This window comes from Vidua chalybeata, chromosome 11 (assembly GCF_026979565.1).
Source record: "Vidua chalybeata isolate OUT-0048 chromosome 11, bVidCha1 merged haplotype, whole genome shotgun sequence".
NCBI classification, from domain to species: domain Eukaryota; kingdom Metazoa; phylum Chordata; class Aves; order Passeriformes; family Viduidae; genus Vidua; species Vidua chalybeata.
In genome coordinates, this window is record NC_071540.1 from 12668563 (window position 1) to 12684165 (window position 15603).

The 15603-nt window shown below is 46.9% G+C and overlaps 1 protein-coding gene across 1 annotated transcript in view; it reads left to right on the forward strand.

Moving 5' to 3' along the window:
- The window catches only part of NECAB2 (N-terminal EF-hand calcium binding protein 2), a 72882-nt gene that overhangs the window by 35712 nt on the left and 21567 nt on the right, over positions 1–15603 (forward strand). The window contains exon 3 of the mRNA XM_053952580.1: positions 1298–1406. Coding sequence (XP_053808555.1) covers positions 1298–1406 — 109 coding nt within the window. The remainder of the gene's footprint in view (positions 1–1297; positions 1407–15603) is intronic.

The following is a 15603-nucleotide window of genomic DNA, read 5'->3' on the forward strand; positions in this document are numbered from 1 at the left end:
AAATGGTGCCCTCTTCACCCAGTGTTGCTGTAGACGGTTCTCCTGCTGTGCTCCATTCATAATTGCCAATTAAATGGGCATCTTAGACTCAGTTTATCACTGTTCTAAATCTGTCTGTGCCAGGCAAGGGAAACTGGGTTAGCATTTGGCAATGCAGGTAAGTTTTAGGAGCAGCAGACTTTCTTTGGGGAAGAAATATTGACGTGTATGTGGAGAGTTGGCTAATTTTTTGTTCTAGCATCATTTCCTGAAAAAGAAACAATAGGGTTTATTATTGATTTGATTAAATAATAAATGATACATTCTCCTACCACAAAGTAGGCAGAATTTCCAGTCTGGGACTCTTCTGTGGATATGAATGGAAAGATTTTAAATAATATGTGACCTGGGGTAGTTATTCCCCCCGCCCAGGCACTGCTGCACACCAGAGTGTGGTGTCAGCAGCTTGGACAAGAAATGATAAATTAAAGTTTCTTTAGAGTTTCTTTTGTCACTGTCCTGTTGCTTTATTGCTGAACTTCACAGGAGCTTTCTCACAGCCAGCTCTGTTCCTGTTCACAGAGCACAGAAAAAGGCTCCAGATTTATCAGTTAAATGTAAGCCTTTGTCACCTTATCAGTCAAACTTGTGAGAGTCCTTCTTTTAGCCCCTTGTACTTGAATTTGATCATTTCTTTTTCTTCTTGGTCATTTAAGGAGTCCATAGGAGCCCCAGTTTTGAATGAGCACTGGGACCAATATATAAAGTAATAAAGTCTATGGCCAGATTTCCACGTCAGTGAAACAGCTTCCATTTAACATCTCTGTCCAGAGCAGGGACATGGACTGTGCTGGAGAGAATGCAGAGATGGCAAGAGATACTGCTGGGTCTGTTGTAATTCCAGCCTGTAATTCCAGGTTTTTCCTGTCTAATAAATGTCCCTTAATGAGCATCCTGCATCATTTGAATATAGGGTAGACAAAACACTCCATCATTTCTTAAATGTAATTCAGTTTTAGGATGAAGCTCACCAGATTTTCCTCTTTGGGTTTGAGCCATTCTTTGGCTTGATAGCCCAATTAGTTGCCAATGGCCAGTGCATCCATACCCAGGAGCATCTTCATCTGCTCCTGGGGCAGCCAGAGCTGCAGGGTCCCACCCTGAGGCCTGTGAGCTTGCTTTGGTTGAGGGCCAGTTTTGCAGAAGCACTTGGAGATAATTTTGGTGTGAAGCTTTAAATCTGTAAATAACTCTTGATTTTCAGCCTTGCCCCCCTCACTTTGCTGTTGCCTAATGGCAGCTGTGTTGCTGTTTGCAGATGATGGGAAGCTGTCCCTGGAGGAGTTCCAGGCCTTCTTTTCTGATGGGACACTCAACGAAGAAGAACTTGAGAAGCTCTTTCATACCATTGACTCAGACAACACTAAGTAAGTTCTGTGTGCTGACACCCTTCCATTGCACAGAGCCTTTGGATGGCAGGGGTGTGCAGCAGCAGTGCTTCACCTCTGCACAGGCTGCAGGAGTGCAACTTGCTTTGCAAAACTCTCTAAAATCTCCATTTCTGCTTGGTTTGTGTCTTATTCTGACAGCCATTATGTTTTCTTTTGTTCTGGTGGTTTTTTCAGGCCATTTCCATTAGTGCAACCTGGCCTTTACAGCACCTGAAATGATGCTTAGTTTAATGTGGGCTTTTAAATGCCTCTTTACCTTTTTCACTTTATCTAAAAGCTTTGCTGGGCTATAAAAGGCAGCAATGTGAACCTCTCTAAGCATAGACCTATCCTGTCTCTTTGTGATGTCTCTGTATCCCCTGCACCTGGACTATGCCTACTTCACTTGCAATCCAAAAATCCCCTGGAAAGCAGTGATTGTTCCAGCACTTAAAGAAATGAGCCCCTTTATCTTCAAGGTAATGTTCTTCCCCAGCCCTGTAGCCACTGTTGTGGATGCTTGGCCTCTGCTCTGGTCCCCACAGCCCAAGGTGGCCCTTCTGGCCACACAAAGCCTGGCCAAGGCAGCGAGGGCTGGACCAGAAGCAGCCCTGCACTGTCAGCATCTGGCTACAAGAGCAGCAGGGAAAAATGATGGCAGAGGAGGGCTCTAGGCGTGCCTTTAGTTTGACACAACATCAAAGTTGAAGCTAACATGGCACCTGACTGCTCTCCCTGAGCATCAAACATCTGCAGGCTGTGCCAGGCTATCAAATTAAGTTGGCAGACTCGTTAGCAGCTGATGTTTCTTTCCCCTGCTCTGTCTTTGCTGTCTCTCCCTCAGTGCTCCCTCTGCCTGCCTTTGCCTTTGGTGGGTGTTTGTGAGAGCCTGACAGTGCCTGGTGCCAGCAGCATCTGGGATCAGCCCAAAGCCATGGTTTTCTGGTAGGAGCTCCCTGCCAGCAGGTAACAGCAGCACCAGCGAGGGTTTTCCCTTTCTGAGAGGAAACTGTCTTCAAAAGCCTGAGTGGTTTTGTCTATTTGACAATACAAATGAAAACCAGCTTTGAGTCATATTCCAATGTGACTCTTATTCCTCTGGAGAGAAAACATCTGTCCAAAAAGCCGAAGAAAAGATAATCCAATTTCAAATGAGAAGTCTTGAAGCAAGTGATTGAAACATAATAATCTGGTTAATTATAAAGCCTTCTGGCAGCAGGGAGATGGAGTTTTGCCCATGTGAGTGGTGCATTTTTTGCCACCCATCCAAAAGTTCCAGTGGAAAGCAGTGATTGTGCTGGAGGGCACTGGCACCAAAGCAGCAGCTGTAAAACTCATCAACACAGTACAGGCACTGCTGAAGAATTTCCAAGAGCAAAGTAAATGTGAGGGTTCTCAAAATCATGTCTTTTCAATGTGTGTACTTCCCAAAGTTTTCCAAGGTCAAAAATACCAAAGACCAGCTTGATATTTACCTTTCCCTGAACCAAAGAAAGTTTAGTGATCTTATTAGTTAAACTCTCTGGGAATGATCCATCCTTTCAAAAGACTTTTCTTCCAAAGGCCTCATGCTTTGTGGGTCTATTTATGATGCTCTCAGAAGAGACTCTGGGACTTGGGTGCTCACCTGCCTCTGTTCTGAAATAATTTATAGGATTGCCTGAGCTTAGGAGTGCTCACCTGGCCTTTGGAAGCATGCAGATGGTTCATGTGCAATCCAGGGCAGATGGGGGTGAGTGTGGAGATGTTTCTTCTGGTCTCCTTGAAATGGGAAATTTGATTGCAGCCCATTTTTGCTTGGGGATTGTAGGGAATTTGCAGCTTCTCCAAGCCTTGGTAAGGAATGTCTTCTGAACTGGACAGAGAGAAAATGTGCCATTTGTAAATGCCATGCAGCAGTGCTGCTGGCAAGGAGTCTTGCTGAGCAGCTCCCAAGCGTGACAAGAACCCCACAATCCAGCAGGGCTTGTCTTTAGCCAGGCTGGCTTGATACAGTCATCAATACCTGTTAGGGACTGATACTTGCAGAGAGCAGTGCTGCATCTGCTTTCTTGGCTGGAAGGAAAAGAAACGAGTTGGTCACGCTTCCAAGTTAAACCCTTGCATGGATTGGCACTTGTTTATTGATTTAGAAAGCATAGACATCTACAGCAAATTTATCAAGCTGGGGAAGGAAAATATTTCTTGATTTTAATCTGCAAAAGCTGTCTTAGTCTTCAGAAAACCTATCCAGAGCCAAGCTTCCTTCTACAAAATTGTTTTTCACTATGAACTGGGTAGTTTGCTTGATGCAGTCTTGCATCCAGTACAGTCCAAGTCCAAGTCATGTGTGCTCTCCACCTTGCTGTGCCTTTGGGTGCCCCCTCAGTGAATTGGCAGCTCTGGGGGGGCCTGGGCAGGGGGATGCTGCCTCCAGGCACTGGGGCTGCAATCTTGGTGCTGCTGCCCCTGAGTAAGAGGAGTGGAGTGGAGCTTTCCTTTTTCCATTTTACAGGGAAACCTAGGAACAATATTAACTTGATCTTTCCCAAAGGCTATTTGAATTACAGTTTTTTACTGTTTGCTAGAAGTCAATTTATTTTTAAGTTTTTCGAAACTCTGCTTTATCTCCCCCCTTTTTTTTAAATATTGGCCATTGTGTTTATTTAGTGTGCAAAGTTTGCTATTGAGATTACATTAGCAAGAGTAGAAAATGAAGAAAATTATGTTCCTGCTGATTATTAGTAATTGCTGCTACCAGCCAATTACAAAATGTTGATTCAATTTCCTGGAGTATTTTTAGAATCAGAGAGCTGCCTTACAGGAGTAGATAAAATGAATGTCTGTACCAGTTTCTTGACTGGGATTAGCTGGGGAGACAGTGGAAAAGAGAAAAGCTGGGCAGAGGAGTGGGAGGATGAGGTGTGCTGTGGATGGAGGAGTAGCTGTGCTGCTCTGGGGAGTCAGGCCTGAGGTGCTGTGGCTGGAGGAGTCTGTGCTTCTGTCCCAGAGCCCAGAGAGATCCCACTGACAGCAGGGTGGGATGCTGAACTGAAAGGGGAGATTCCAAAATTACCCAGCAGCATTAATGAGCTTTTTCCATTCTTCTTCACTGCCTGGGAAGTGTCTCTAGGGCATTAAAGGTGTGGGGTGCTGGGGATGGCCTTCAAACACCCACCCCAGGCTTTATTACCAGGTATGTCCATGCAAGAACTGTGCTGTAGGTCCCATCATCACCAAATCATTCATCTGGCAGCAAGAACATGCCAAAGGTGTCACGTGTTTCTCTTGGCATTTTTTGGCAAAATTATATTCATGAAGCTGCTGTTACTTAAAAACAACAAAAAATAGCATTTTTCTCTCTGTGCTTACACTCTCTGCACCCCCTTCTCTCGTCCCAGCTGGGGGACAAGAACAAGACATTGCTGGGTTTCACCACTGGTTTTAGCTGTTATTTCAGGGAGTTTCAGCAGTGCTCTTTGGGGAGCTGCCTGAAGATTACTGGAGAGATAATTATATGTTACAATTAATACCAAAGCTATTGGAACAGCACAAATAATGTCCAATATATGTGCATGTGGTGTGTGGACACACATAACTAAATATATACTTTTTGTTTAGTGGTAGAAATGGGGTTTAGAAAACATTGGATTTATGGTTACCTGGGAAATTCAGTTATATTTGCAGAATGGTCTACACACATTCTTACTTTTTCTAACAAGATGTATCAATTTTAAAATGAAAAAGTCTTTGCAGATGTAAAGTTAAACAAGTTTTAGGGTCACAAATGAACAGATGAAACCCTTTAAAGGGTGATACTGGACAAAGCTTGTTTTGTCTGGCTCACAGCTCCCATCTCCTGCCAGCTCCCTGGCCGGCACTAACTCCCAGTCTGCATCCCCTTGGAAGGAAGAAGCACCTCTCAGCTCTTGGGAAAGCACTGACACGTCAGACATGGCTGTTGACCAAACAAGTGTAGTCCTTGCAGGGGATTTTAAAAATTCCTTTTCTATCTCATTCATTTTTCATAGCTGGAGAGGACAATCCTTTGGGGAGAGATCTGCTCACTGGAGCAGGACTGCTCAGATGAGCTGTACAGGTCCATTCACAAGGAGACAAGGACATGGCATTAGCATTCTGTGCTCTGTCATTCGTTATCTCTTTGCTAGGCTTACAGCTATTCTTCTAATGGCTTTGTTCTGCCCCTCTCCCCGGTCTAAATGAGCTCTTCTCTCCAGTGGCAAACACTAGAAAAGGCTGGAGTGTGCATGTAGGATAATTAACAGCAGCTTCTCAGAAGACTTTGCAGCTTCCCCAGACTGTCACCATTGCGAGAGTTGTGTGACAAATGGAGAGCTGAAGCCTCCTGAGCTCTCCAGCCTGCACTGCCCCTGGCAGTGCCACCTCCCGTCCTTGGAGGCAGTGCCCTGGGGCAGGGTGTGCTCCAGAGGGGTAACTGCAGGGGATGGAGGGGAGAACTGATCAGCATCCCACCTTTGGGATGCTGGACAACACCCTCCTTGAGAACAGGAATCCACATTCCTCCTCTGACCCCTCAGCTGCTCAGGTACCACAGGGAGCTGTATCATAAACCACAGTAATCTGGGGTCACCCCAGGGTGCAGAGGTGCAGGGTATGGTCAGGGTAGGTACCAGCCTGTTCCGTTCCAGAGCAGGGGGGGCAGGTGCAGGGCTGCCTCAGAAGCAGGTAATGATCCTGATGAGCTTCTCTGCCTGCACTAATTAGTCCCACAGTGGAGCAGAGCCTGTCAGGACTGAGAGCACTGTGCTGACACAGCTGTGCTGCTTCCAGTTCTGCAGTCAGCTCCAGCACTTAGAGAAACCCACAGTGCCAGTGAGGACAAGGTGGGAGCTTTGGACTGCCCCTGCTTTTACTGACATCATCTGCTGTGGGGCCAGAAGCTCTCAAGACGGGTCTAATACTTCCCACAGGTTGATTTTGGTTCTCTGTTACTTTGAATGCATCAATACCCAAAGGTGAAGATGAGTTTCTCAACACCCCCTTTCCAGCACAGTCCTGCTCCAGACCTGGACACCTTCTGGACAGCAGCCTGCTGTCCTTCTGCTCCAGTCCTTGTTTTCCTGTGGTGGAAAAGGTGTGTTGTTACTGCTTTGTTTGGCTGTCACAGTCCCTCCAGGCACTGCTGTGAGGTGCTTTCCCTTCCCACAACCCACCCCAGGTCTGGTGTCCTTTGCTGTGACATGTCTCCATCTGAGAGAATGCCCTGTGTGCAGGGAGACTTCAGGAGCAGTGTTCTGCTGTCTGTGCTTTTCTCTGGGTTTCTGCAGTCCACTCCTCTCAAATTTGAACAGAAAGTGCTTCTACTTCTTGAGCAAGAACAATGATGATTGTGATTGAGTATTTTTTTCCTGGATTTTTTTTTCTCCCCCTCCCTAATCTTGGCTATTTGCATTGCAAACTTGATTCAGTGGAATGCTGTGTTTGTCTGAAGCCTGCACTACAGAGATGGCTGTGCCCATTGAAACCAGCTTCATTTCTGAATATGGAATGTTCTCAATTAACTCCCTGGGAAATAAACTACGGATGGTTTAATCAGCAAAGATTTTGATTAACTGATTCAAGAGATAGTTCTGTCTCTTCTGAAAGGGACAAAATGATTGCACAAAAATTACATGTCTTGCTCTAATTTCTGGCTCTCAAGAGCATGGGCACTTGGTGGATTTTGTTTATGTGGAAGATGTTTTTGAGTCCTAGCTTATTCTTCTCTAAACATGTCATTTAAACTATACTGTGCTCTATTTTTCATTTAAGTGAAGAAATACTTGGTGCCAAGGCTGGTGCTCAGCATCTGCGTGATGATAGAGACACAGAACATCTCAGGCTCACCAAAGAAGAGGGGCTGTAAAAACAAATCACGCAGTGGAAAGGTCACTGCAAGAAACACAAAGCTGAAAAACTGCACAGAATCTTGTTTGAACTAACGTTTGAGAACATTTTTCTATTTCTAATCCTATTTCCCAGGTGTTTTCCCAGGCAGGCTCTCTGCCGGGTCCCTGGGGAGAGGCTGTCTTGTACTGAGGCAGATTGGCTCTGGGAGCAGCAGGCTGCTGTTTACTGCAGAGTGAGAGGATTGGGGAGGGTTTATCTGTGCAAATGGAGTGAAGAACTACCACATCAGAGACCTTTCTAGCTGGGAAAGGGGCTCAGCACCTTATATTTTTGGATTGTGCAGGGCCATTCTGCATCACTGGTTTTCCATTTTAAGGAATGGAAAGATACCAAGATCTTGCATTAAAACCATAAAAGTGACCGAGATATTTAATACTAACCAGCCACTTGTGTTTGAGTCACGTTTGAAGCATTCAAGCAGATTGTAGACTTTGCTTGCAGCTCCAATTGTGTAAATTTATCAGGTTTTTTTCTAGGCAAATGTGCTTAGGGCACCAGCATCAAGCAGCAGACATGTCCAGCTGCTCTTTGGTGGGCAGAGCAAGCTGCCTGCCTCGGGACTGGATTTGGGAGGAGGTTTTTTAGATAATTTTTCAATGGCAGAAGAAAAGCATTCATGAGAAACAAAGATATTGGGGAAAATACAGCAAATAGGGTCCAGGGATTTCTTGCTTTACTATACTTTTACTTGTTCCCTGCAAGTTGTGTGTTACATATCCAAACCTGCACATTTGCTGCTCTAATTTCTTCCTCTCCTACATACAACTTTGGTAATAAACAAGATACCTGCAAAATCTAAAAGGAGGAGATGGCTGATTTAATTTTACCTCCTGCTCTCAATAGCTTATTTCCTTCTGGCAATTAGCAACCCATTCAGCTGAGCTCTGAACAATCCCTCTCTCTTTTGCAGTTCAATATTTCAGAGATTACAAATAGAAATTGGATTAGCCCAGGCTTCCATATCAAGTGGAAATAGGCAAAATGTTAAATACTGAATCATCAAAAAAAAGGCCATTTCTGACTGTTTTGTACTGTGACAGTTTGTGCATAAAAACATAAGAGATCCTCTCCTCCCTCCAAAAAGAGTATTCATTTGTTTTAGTGGTCTGTTTTCAAAACTGAGCTAAAAGAAATAATGAGAGCTTAAAAATGTGGATAGGTAACTTCTTTTGCTGTAAAGGAGAGGGCCAACAGGTGGAGGAGAGTGTGTGAAAAAACAGCTGAGGTGTAGGTTTGCTTCAAGCCAGAGGTACTTGTGCCATTATCGTGCCCCCGTGAAGGTGAAAAATCACAGCACCCTTGTCTTTGCTGCCCGGGGAGGGGCAGGGCAGCAGCACAGCGGCTGAGGGAGGTCAGTCAGGCTGCAGAAAGGGCTTTTTTGGGGTAACTCAGCCCTGCAGGCTCCTGCGGGAACCTCTCTGAAACCCGGGCAGCGATTTCCAGTCCGTGTTCTGAACTCTTACACCCTTTCTGCCTCTCTAACCCGTTCATCACGGCGCCCACTGCCCGTCTCCTTCTGTCCCTGCTGCTCTGACACACAGCACTGGCTCGGCGAGTGTCCCCGGGGTCCCTGCGGTGGCATTTGGTGGGGGTGGCCCGAGCCCCCAGCCCTGCCCAGCGGGCCCAGGACATGCCGCAGGGCCCGGCGGCCGCTCGGGCTCCGCCGGGGGCCCCGCCGCAGGTCGGCAGGATCGCTGCCGGAGATCGCTCCGGTGACCGCTCCGGTGATCGCTGCCGGAGATCGCTCCGGTGACCGCTCCGGTGATCCCTGCCGGTGACAGCTCCGGTGATCATTGCCGGTGACAGCTCCGGTGACCGCTCCGGTGATCCCTGCCGGTGACAGCTCCGGTGATCCCTGCCGGTGACCGCTCCGGTGATCCCTGCCGGTGACAGCTCCGGTGATCGCTGCCGGTGACAGCTCCGGTGATCATTGCCGGTGACAGCTCCGGTGACCGCTCCGGTGATCCCTGCCGGTGTGCGGGGTGCAGCCGCCCTGCCTGAACGCTGGCCGAGCTCGGACACGCCTGTGCTGTGCTGTGCTGTAGGCGGCCAGGCTGGAAAAGGCCCTGCCTGGGCACTGAGCAGGGCCGGGAGCCCTTCCGGACAACTTGCTTTTGCTTTCTAAAGCGCTTTACCGAGCGCTCCGCAGCTCCGCGCCACGATTTTGTGAATGAGCAGCACAGGCTGGAACCGTTCTTTTCCTTCCTGTTACTTATTTTATATTTTTCTGCAAATAGGGAATCCATATCGCACCAAACCAAAATAGTTACAGCAACTATCCCTGTGAAAGAGTTTACATTCACAGCAGTCCAAGTGCACCGCAAACAGCTGGCATTTAAAAAGTCTGTCTCGAGGCTGATCACTTTGAACAAGGCTGACAGCAAATTTGATGCGCTGTTGACTGCTGTATTTACTGCTCCTGAAATGCATGTGGGAGATGCAGAGCTGGGTTTACACGCAGGCTGTGCCTCTGGATGTGGGCTGAAGACACTGCCTGGGACCAGGGTGTCAGAATTAAATAATCAGCTCAATGCAACGTGATGATAATATCACAGAAAATCGTGCTATGTTTCCAAAGTGGAGCTGGTGGGACCCTGAGAGCAAAGAAGTTGCCTGTGCTGCCTCTGTGCTGACCATGACGTGTCCAGCCCATCCTTCCAAGGACTACAGTCCCAGTTTTGCCTGGCATTGTCAGCCGATGAATATAATCAATACATTAATCATCAATTTAATAAATTTAGAAGTGCAGCTTGGTTACTGTAGGCTGTAATTAAACCTGCCTTCTCTCTTCTTTGATGCACTTGTGGGCAGAGTGATATTTTTCAAGAAAAAGTCATCCATAAAAAAAAAAAAAGGAAAAAAATGAGGGGTTTTATGTAGTTTATTAGGAATTTGGCACATGCAGAGACTTGAAAATGTTTCATACTGTACTAAATGTCTATTTTACTTAAGGTGGTGACTATGCTTAGAAACTGTTGGATTAACCTTAGTAAATTAGTGTGCTGCATTGATATATTTTTCAGGATATTAACTGTGCTCTTAGTAGGAGATGTTTTTGTGTTATCATGTTGTTCAGAGTTTTTGTGAGCTTTTCAAGAGATTCTTCTTTTGTGAGTGAGTGGTTAGCGGCTCTGGCCAACTGTGACAATAAACCATGAAATGGTTTGACAAGGTGTAAGGAATGATCCAAGAGGACATTGCCTTGATCACCCAAAATTTTCTTCCTTGTGCAAAAACAGCGCCACCACTCTTTGCTCTTAACACACAGATCCTGGGTGGCCCCACTGGATGTGGAGGGGGGAAACCGCTGCCCTTGCCCACGGTGGAGTTGCAGCAGGCTGTGCTGCCCCAGCCATGGGCAGCAAGATGCTGGGCTTTGTGAAGGGACTGCTCTGCCTTGGGCTCCTCCTGCACTCCCCAGAGTCTGAGGATTTGGGTTCACGATCAGCTCTTTGTGGAAAATTGCCCTTTTATGCTGCAGTTTGGATGTTATTTTCTAGAAGCCATAGGGCAGGAAGGGCAGAGCCTCACGGATGCTGAGCCTGGCTCAGTGCAGTACCCGAACTCCAGTTCTGAACCCTGAGGCAAAGCAGGAGGGTGTGGCACCGACTGGCAGCCTGCAGTGCCATATTGCAGCTGTGATGGATGAACTAACAAATGTCTGCTACTTCACAGGTGCCAGTTTATTGCTCCTGCCTTTTTTTTAAGTGACATTTACTTCTCTTTTAACTAGTGAGAGCTTTGAGCATGTTTTTCAACAGCATCCAGACCATTGTTTCTTTTTTATCCATATTCAGTCACTGTTCTTGCTGCCCTTGGTAATTAGAGCTGGGTGTTTTGTTCTGTCAAACACTTCACCACATAGAAAATGTTTTGGTTGTCTTGAAACCACTGATGAAAGGAAGCATCTGGTCTGTGTTGGGGATGGTTTGAAGCTTGGGACTTTCTGAGGATGGTCTAGAGGAAACTGGGGTCTTCACTGTGCTATTTCTGACGCCTACCTGTGGCTGTGCAAAGGAAATTGAGTTCCATGGAGGCTTGGCTTAGCTATGACCAGTGTTTCACAAGTGCCTGTGGCTGCAGAATGCATCAATATGCCAAGGGAGTGAGGAGCTGAACCAGCCTTGAAATACAGCAGCAGTCTTTGAAAATGAGAAAATAGCAAACAATGTGTTATGTTGTGATGGTCTCCATCTTTATGGTAAATATCGAGTCCCTGAAAGGAAATGAAATGAGTTGTGCTGCAAAAAGCAGTGTTTAATCCTCCCCCCTTCCCCTGACAAAGTGCCCATGCTGGTTCTATCAGCTGCACAAGCAAAGCAGGAGTGCTCCTGTTAGCACACCACAGGCAAACCAAGCCCTGGTGTGTGTGGACCTGGTGCTCACTGCCCCTCACACCCGGGCACTGCCCCCACCCCCCGTGGGCAGGGAGCAGGGACATGGTCCATGTTCCATGGGGTCCAGCAGGGTCACTCCTGGGAGCCTCTGAGAGAGCATGAGAGGTCATTGCAGGAGAGTTTCCCCATTTTTCAAGGCCAGGAAAACCCACACCAAAACCCTCTCCTTGAAGACTCTGGTGAGTGTAAAACTGTGGTGGAGGTGGGGGGCTCTGCCAGGAGAGGTGGGGATGAATCCAAAGGAAGACCAGCACCTGAGATTTCACAGGATATTCTGCACTGGAAAGGATCCACAAGCATTACTGAGTCCAACTCCTTTGTGAATGGTCCCTATGGGGATCAAACTCACACGCTTGGTGTTACCAGCACCATGCTCAGACCAGCTAATGGGGTCACAGTGGGCAGAGGGCCCTGCCTGTGCATCCATGGCTGCACTTGGATGCTCTGGGACTTTAGGGATTGTATTTAGCAAGTTTAACAGCCTCCTCATGTCATTTTTATAATGTTTATTACTGCTACAAGATGAATGCAACTGTATTGCAGGTCACTGGCTAGAGAAGAGACATCTCCCATCACACCCCTAATTACTGCTCGAGTGGAGTGCTATGGCAACTGCCTTTCTGCAGGGCATCTGCACTCCAATATCACAGGCTTTTTGGAGCAAGCCCAGGCATTTTTGGATGTGTGCCACCCATCTGGGGTGTTCAGCCTCATGACATATCAGTTAGGAGTCAGTGTTCAGTGGTAACCACCCTTTTTTTTCCCTCTGTCCTTTTCTTTTGCAATCAGATCTGGAATAGGATTTGTAACACAGGCACCTTCCTGTGGGTGCATGAAAGCTGTTCTGGGCTAAGCTCGGGCTCTGGCACGGTGGGAAGAATGCCAGTGGGCAGCTCTGCCTGTAAACCCTGCAGGCTGGGCTGGGCAGTGGCTGTAGGGTGCTGAGACACTTTGCTGAGTGTGTGACTGTCCCCAGGAGAGCCACCAGACACACTCGGGGATCTGCCATGGGGCTTCCACATCAAGGAGGAGGAGAAGGTAGTAAAGGTCTTCTGCTGACCTTCCCCATCATAACAGAAGGTGACATAAAGATCATCTTTGGTGATGCTGAAACCACAGTAGTGGCTCTCTGAGATGGTTTTTTCTGGCTTGGGCCAGGGGAGCCCAGCCTGCAGGGAACTGAGACCTCCTGGTTTCTCTCTGTGCTTCTATAGGCAGAGAAAGTCCACCATGGACCCCCTGTGTGACTGCAGCAGCTTCACAGGGTCTTGTTGTGCAGGGAGGGAGCAGCCTTGAAGCAGGATGAATAAAGGAGTGTGTTTTATCCTGAGCCTGCCAGATTTACTGTGCTTGTTTGTAGAGAAGGTCAGTTCAGTTTACCTTGAAAAATCAGTGTTTTCCAGATTACTGGGTATTAATGAGGACTCTGCTGCCCTGGTGCTCCAGAGGGAAGCACACCCAGTAGAGCTCACAGCTTTGGGCACCAGCATTTCCTGTGAATGTGGGTGTGTGGTTTGGAAACTGGATCTGGGCAGCATCTGAGAACTCAGATGGCTTAAAAAGGCAAGGAGCTGCATGGAAAACCATGTGAAAATATTACTATTGAAGTATATTAACTACTGAAACATGACTGTGCCGTGGGCCTGAATGCAGGTGTGCAGTGCAGCCCCAGTGCTGCTCACCTCCCATCCTGCTGGGCACCTGTCATGTGCTGTGGGAAGAAGCAAAACTGCCCCTGTCTTCATCATCATCTGCCCAAATCCCAAGGAAAGATGTGCAAGGGGCAGGAAGGAGCCAAACCCCAGGTTAGGTGAGCAGAACATCCTTGGGAGCACTAGACTTCAGCCTTCCAACTGGTGAGTGAAAGTCCTGTTGATAGCAAGGGCAAGTAGGAGGAAAGAGACCATCTCTCAAAGTACACCACAGGTGGTGAGACTGTAATACAAAGTTAATATGTGAAAACTTCATACAAAACCCTCCCTTTGCTTCTCTCTATTTTTGGGCAATTCTTTGTCCCTATTTTTTTTTTCCCTCTTTATGCTCTATGTTACCAGGGCTTTTGAGAAAAACACGTTTTGTTGCTGGGCTTTCAGAGGCCCTTAGTGTGCTCACCAGGTGCTCAGTGATGGAGCACATGCCAAGGGAAGGATAAAGTTATTAGTTTTGCTTAGGAGAAGGCAGCAATTTCTCCCCTTCAGGAGCTCCCATGGGAGCTGTTCCCCATGGGTGTTTTAATCTAAATCATTGTGCTTCAGTGCTGGACGTGTCCCAGTTATGTGGTGATCCATATGCACTCTGCAAAACTTTTCCTCTTTCATATAGTTCAGATTTTGGGAGAAACCTCTGTCTGGGGGAATGATGCACCCCGTGTCAGCTCGTTCCTCATGGCTCTCCAAATGTGGTACTTTCTGCCCCACTGGGAAAAGCAAATACCTGCTGGGTTATTTCAGGCTCACTGCTCACTCTCTTTATTGCTGTACTGAATAGGGAGCAGGGCAATTGTGCCTGCACAAGTTTGTGCACCTTAGAATTATTCCTGTGAAGCACACCACAAATTTATGTCATGCAAGAAACATTTGGCAGCAGATAAAGACCATCCCTTAAAGTAAAGCCAGGTGGGCACCAGAATCCTAATTGCCAGCTTGCCACAGCTAAAGAAAAGAAGCCTAAAACTGATATATGTTCTGAATCCTTCTCTGCCTGTGTCATTTGAAGCTGCAGATGGCTGGATGCCCTTGTGGATAGCCTTGGCATATGGTTTCTGCTGTTTCTTTGCACGTAGCACACCAGATTTTGGAGGTCCTTTTATAAGTAATACCATAGGAGTGGTTTGGGTTTTTTCCTTAAGCAATCAGGTGGGTAAAGAGGAGGTATTTGGATAGGTCTTGGGAAGGATTTACCAGAATTCACCAGAAGATACAATTATGGGCTTGGAGAGTTGTTTAATTCTTTAGAATTATTCAGCTCCTGACTGGCAGCCAGTATTTGGTATTTCTCTTGCTCTGCCTGGAATAATTTCTCTCACTCTGGGGTTTGTGTAAAAGATGTTTCATTGAGCTCAGAAATGAATGATCAGAAGTGACCATCTGTGACCCCTTAGTAGGCATCTGGATGCATATTTGCCACTTCTGAGGTGTTGAGATAACACAGCGCTGTTGCTGATGGGACTGGAAGCCTTATCCTCAGATATAATAATACATTCCAGCTGCACTTGTTTTTTAGTCTTTCCTAAATGAAAATGAGTTCTGCAGGTGGTTAATGCTAGAGGATAATTTGTTTCCGTGCTCGTTTGAAGCCTTATAGCAAACCCAAAGCTGTGAATAAAAGATGGAAGTAAAAGTAGAACGTGATTTCAGGGAAAAAAACCTTCCATTTTCTGTGCTGGTGAAGTGACTAAGCCATGTGGCTGCTGATGCAAACCTTTCATCTGCCCAAGGAAAAGGGTTATTATCTTCAGCTGAAGCTGATGGGGCACTGAGCAGCATTTGAGCAGCACATCCAAGCAGATATTTGCATGAGAAACGTGAAGATGAAACTTTGATGTATTTGCAACTTCTGAATTCCCGTTATGTTTTTGACTCTACTGCCCATTGGGAGTGCCTGGGACCTTTCCTTTGGCTGAGCTGAAACCTAGGAAGGACATTTCATGCTCCTCTCCTCCACATAATCTTTTTCATTCTGAGATAACTTTTCCTCTCCTCTCTTCAGCTGAAATCTGGAAAAATAAGTTAAGGACAGCAAGTCAGAGGCCATCAGCCTTGCCTTAGGGAGGCAGGGAGATGCTGGGAAAGAGAGGGAGAGAGGCTGGATTGCAGACTCCTGGCTGGCTTTGTTGGAAGGAGCCTCTGCAGGTCAGCAGCAGCACTGGACCACGACATCCCTGACTC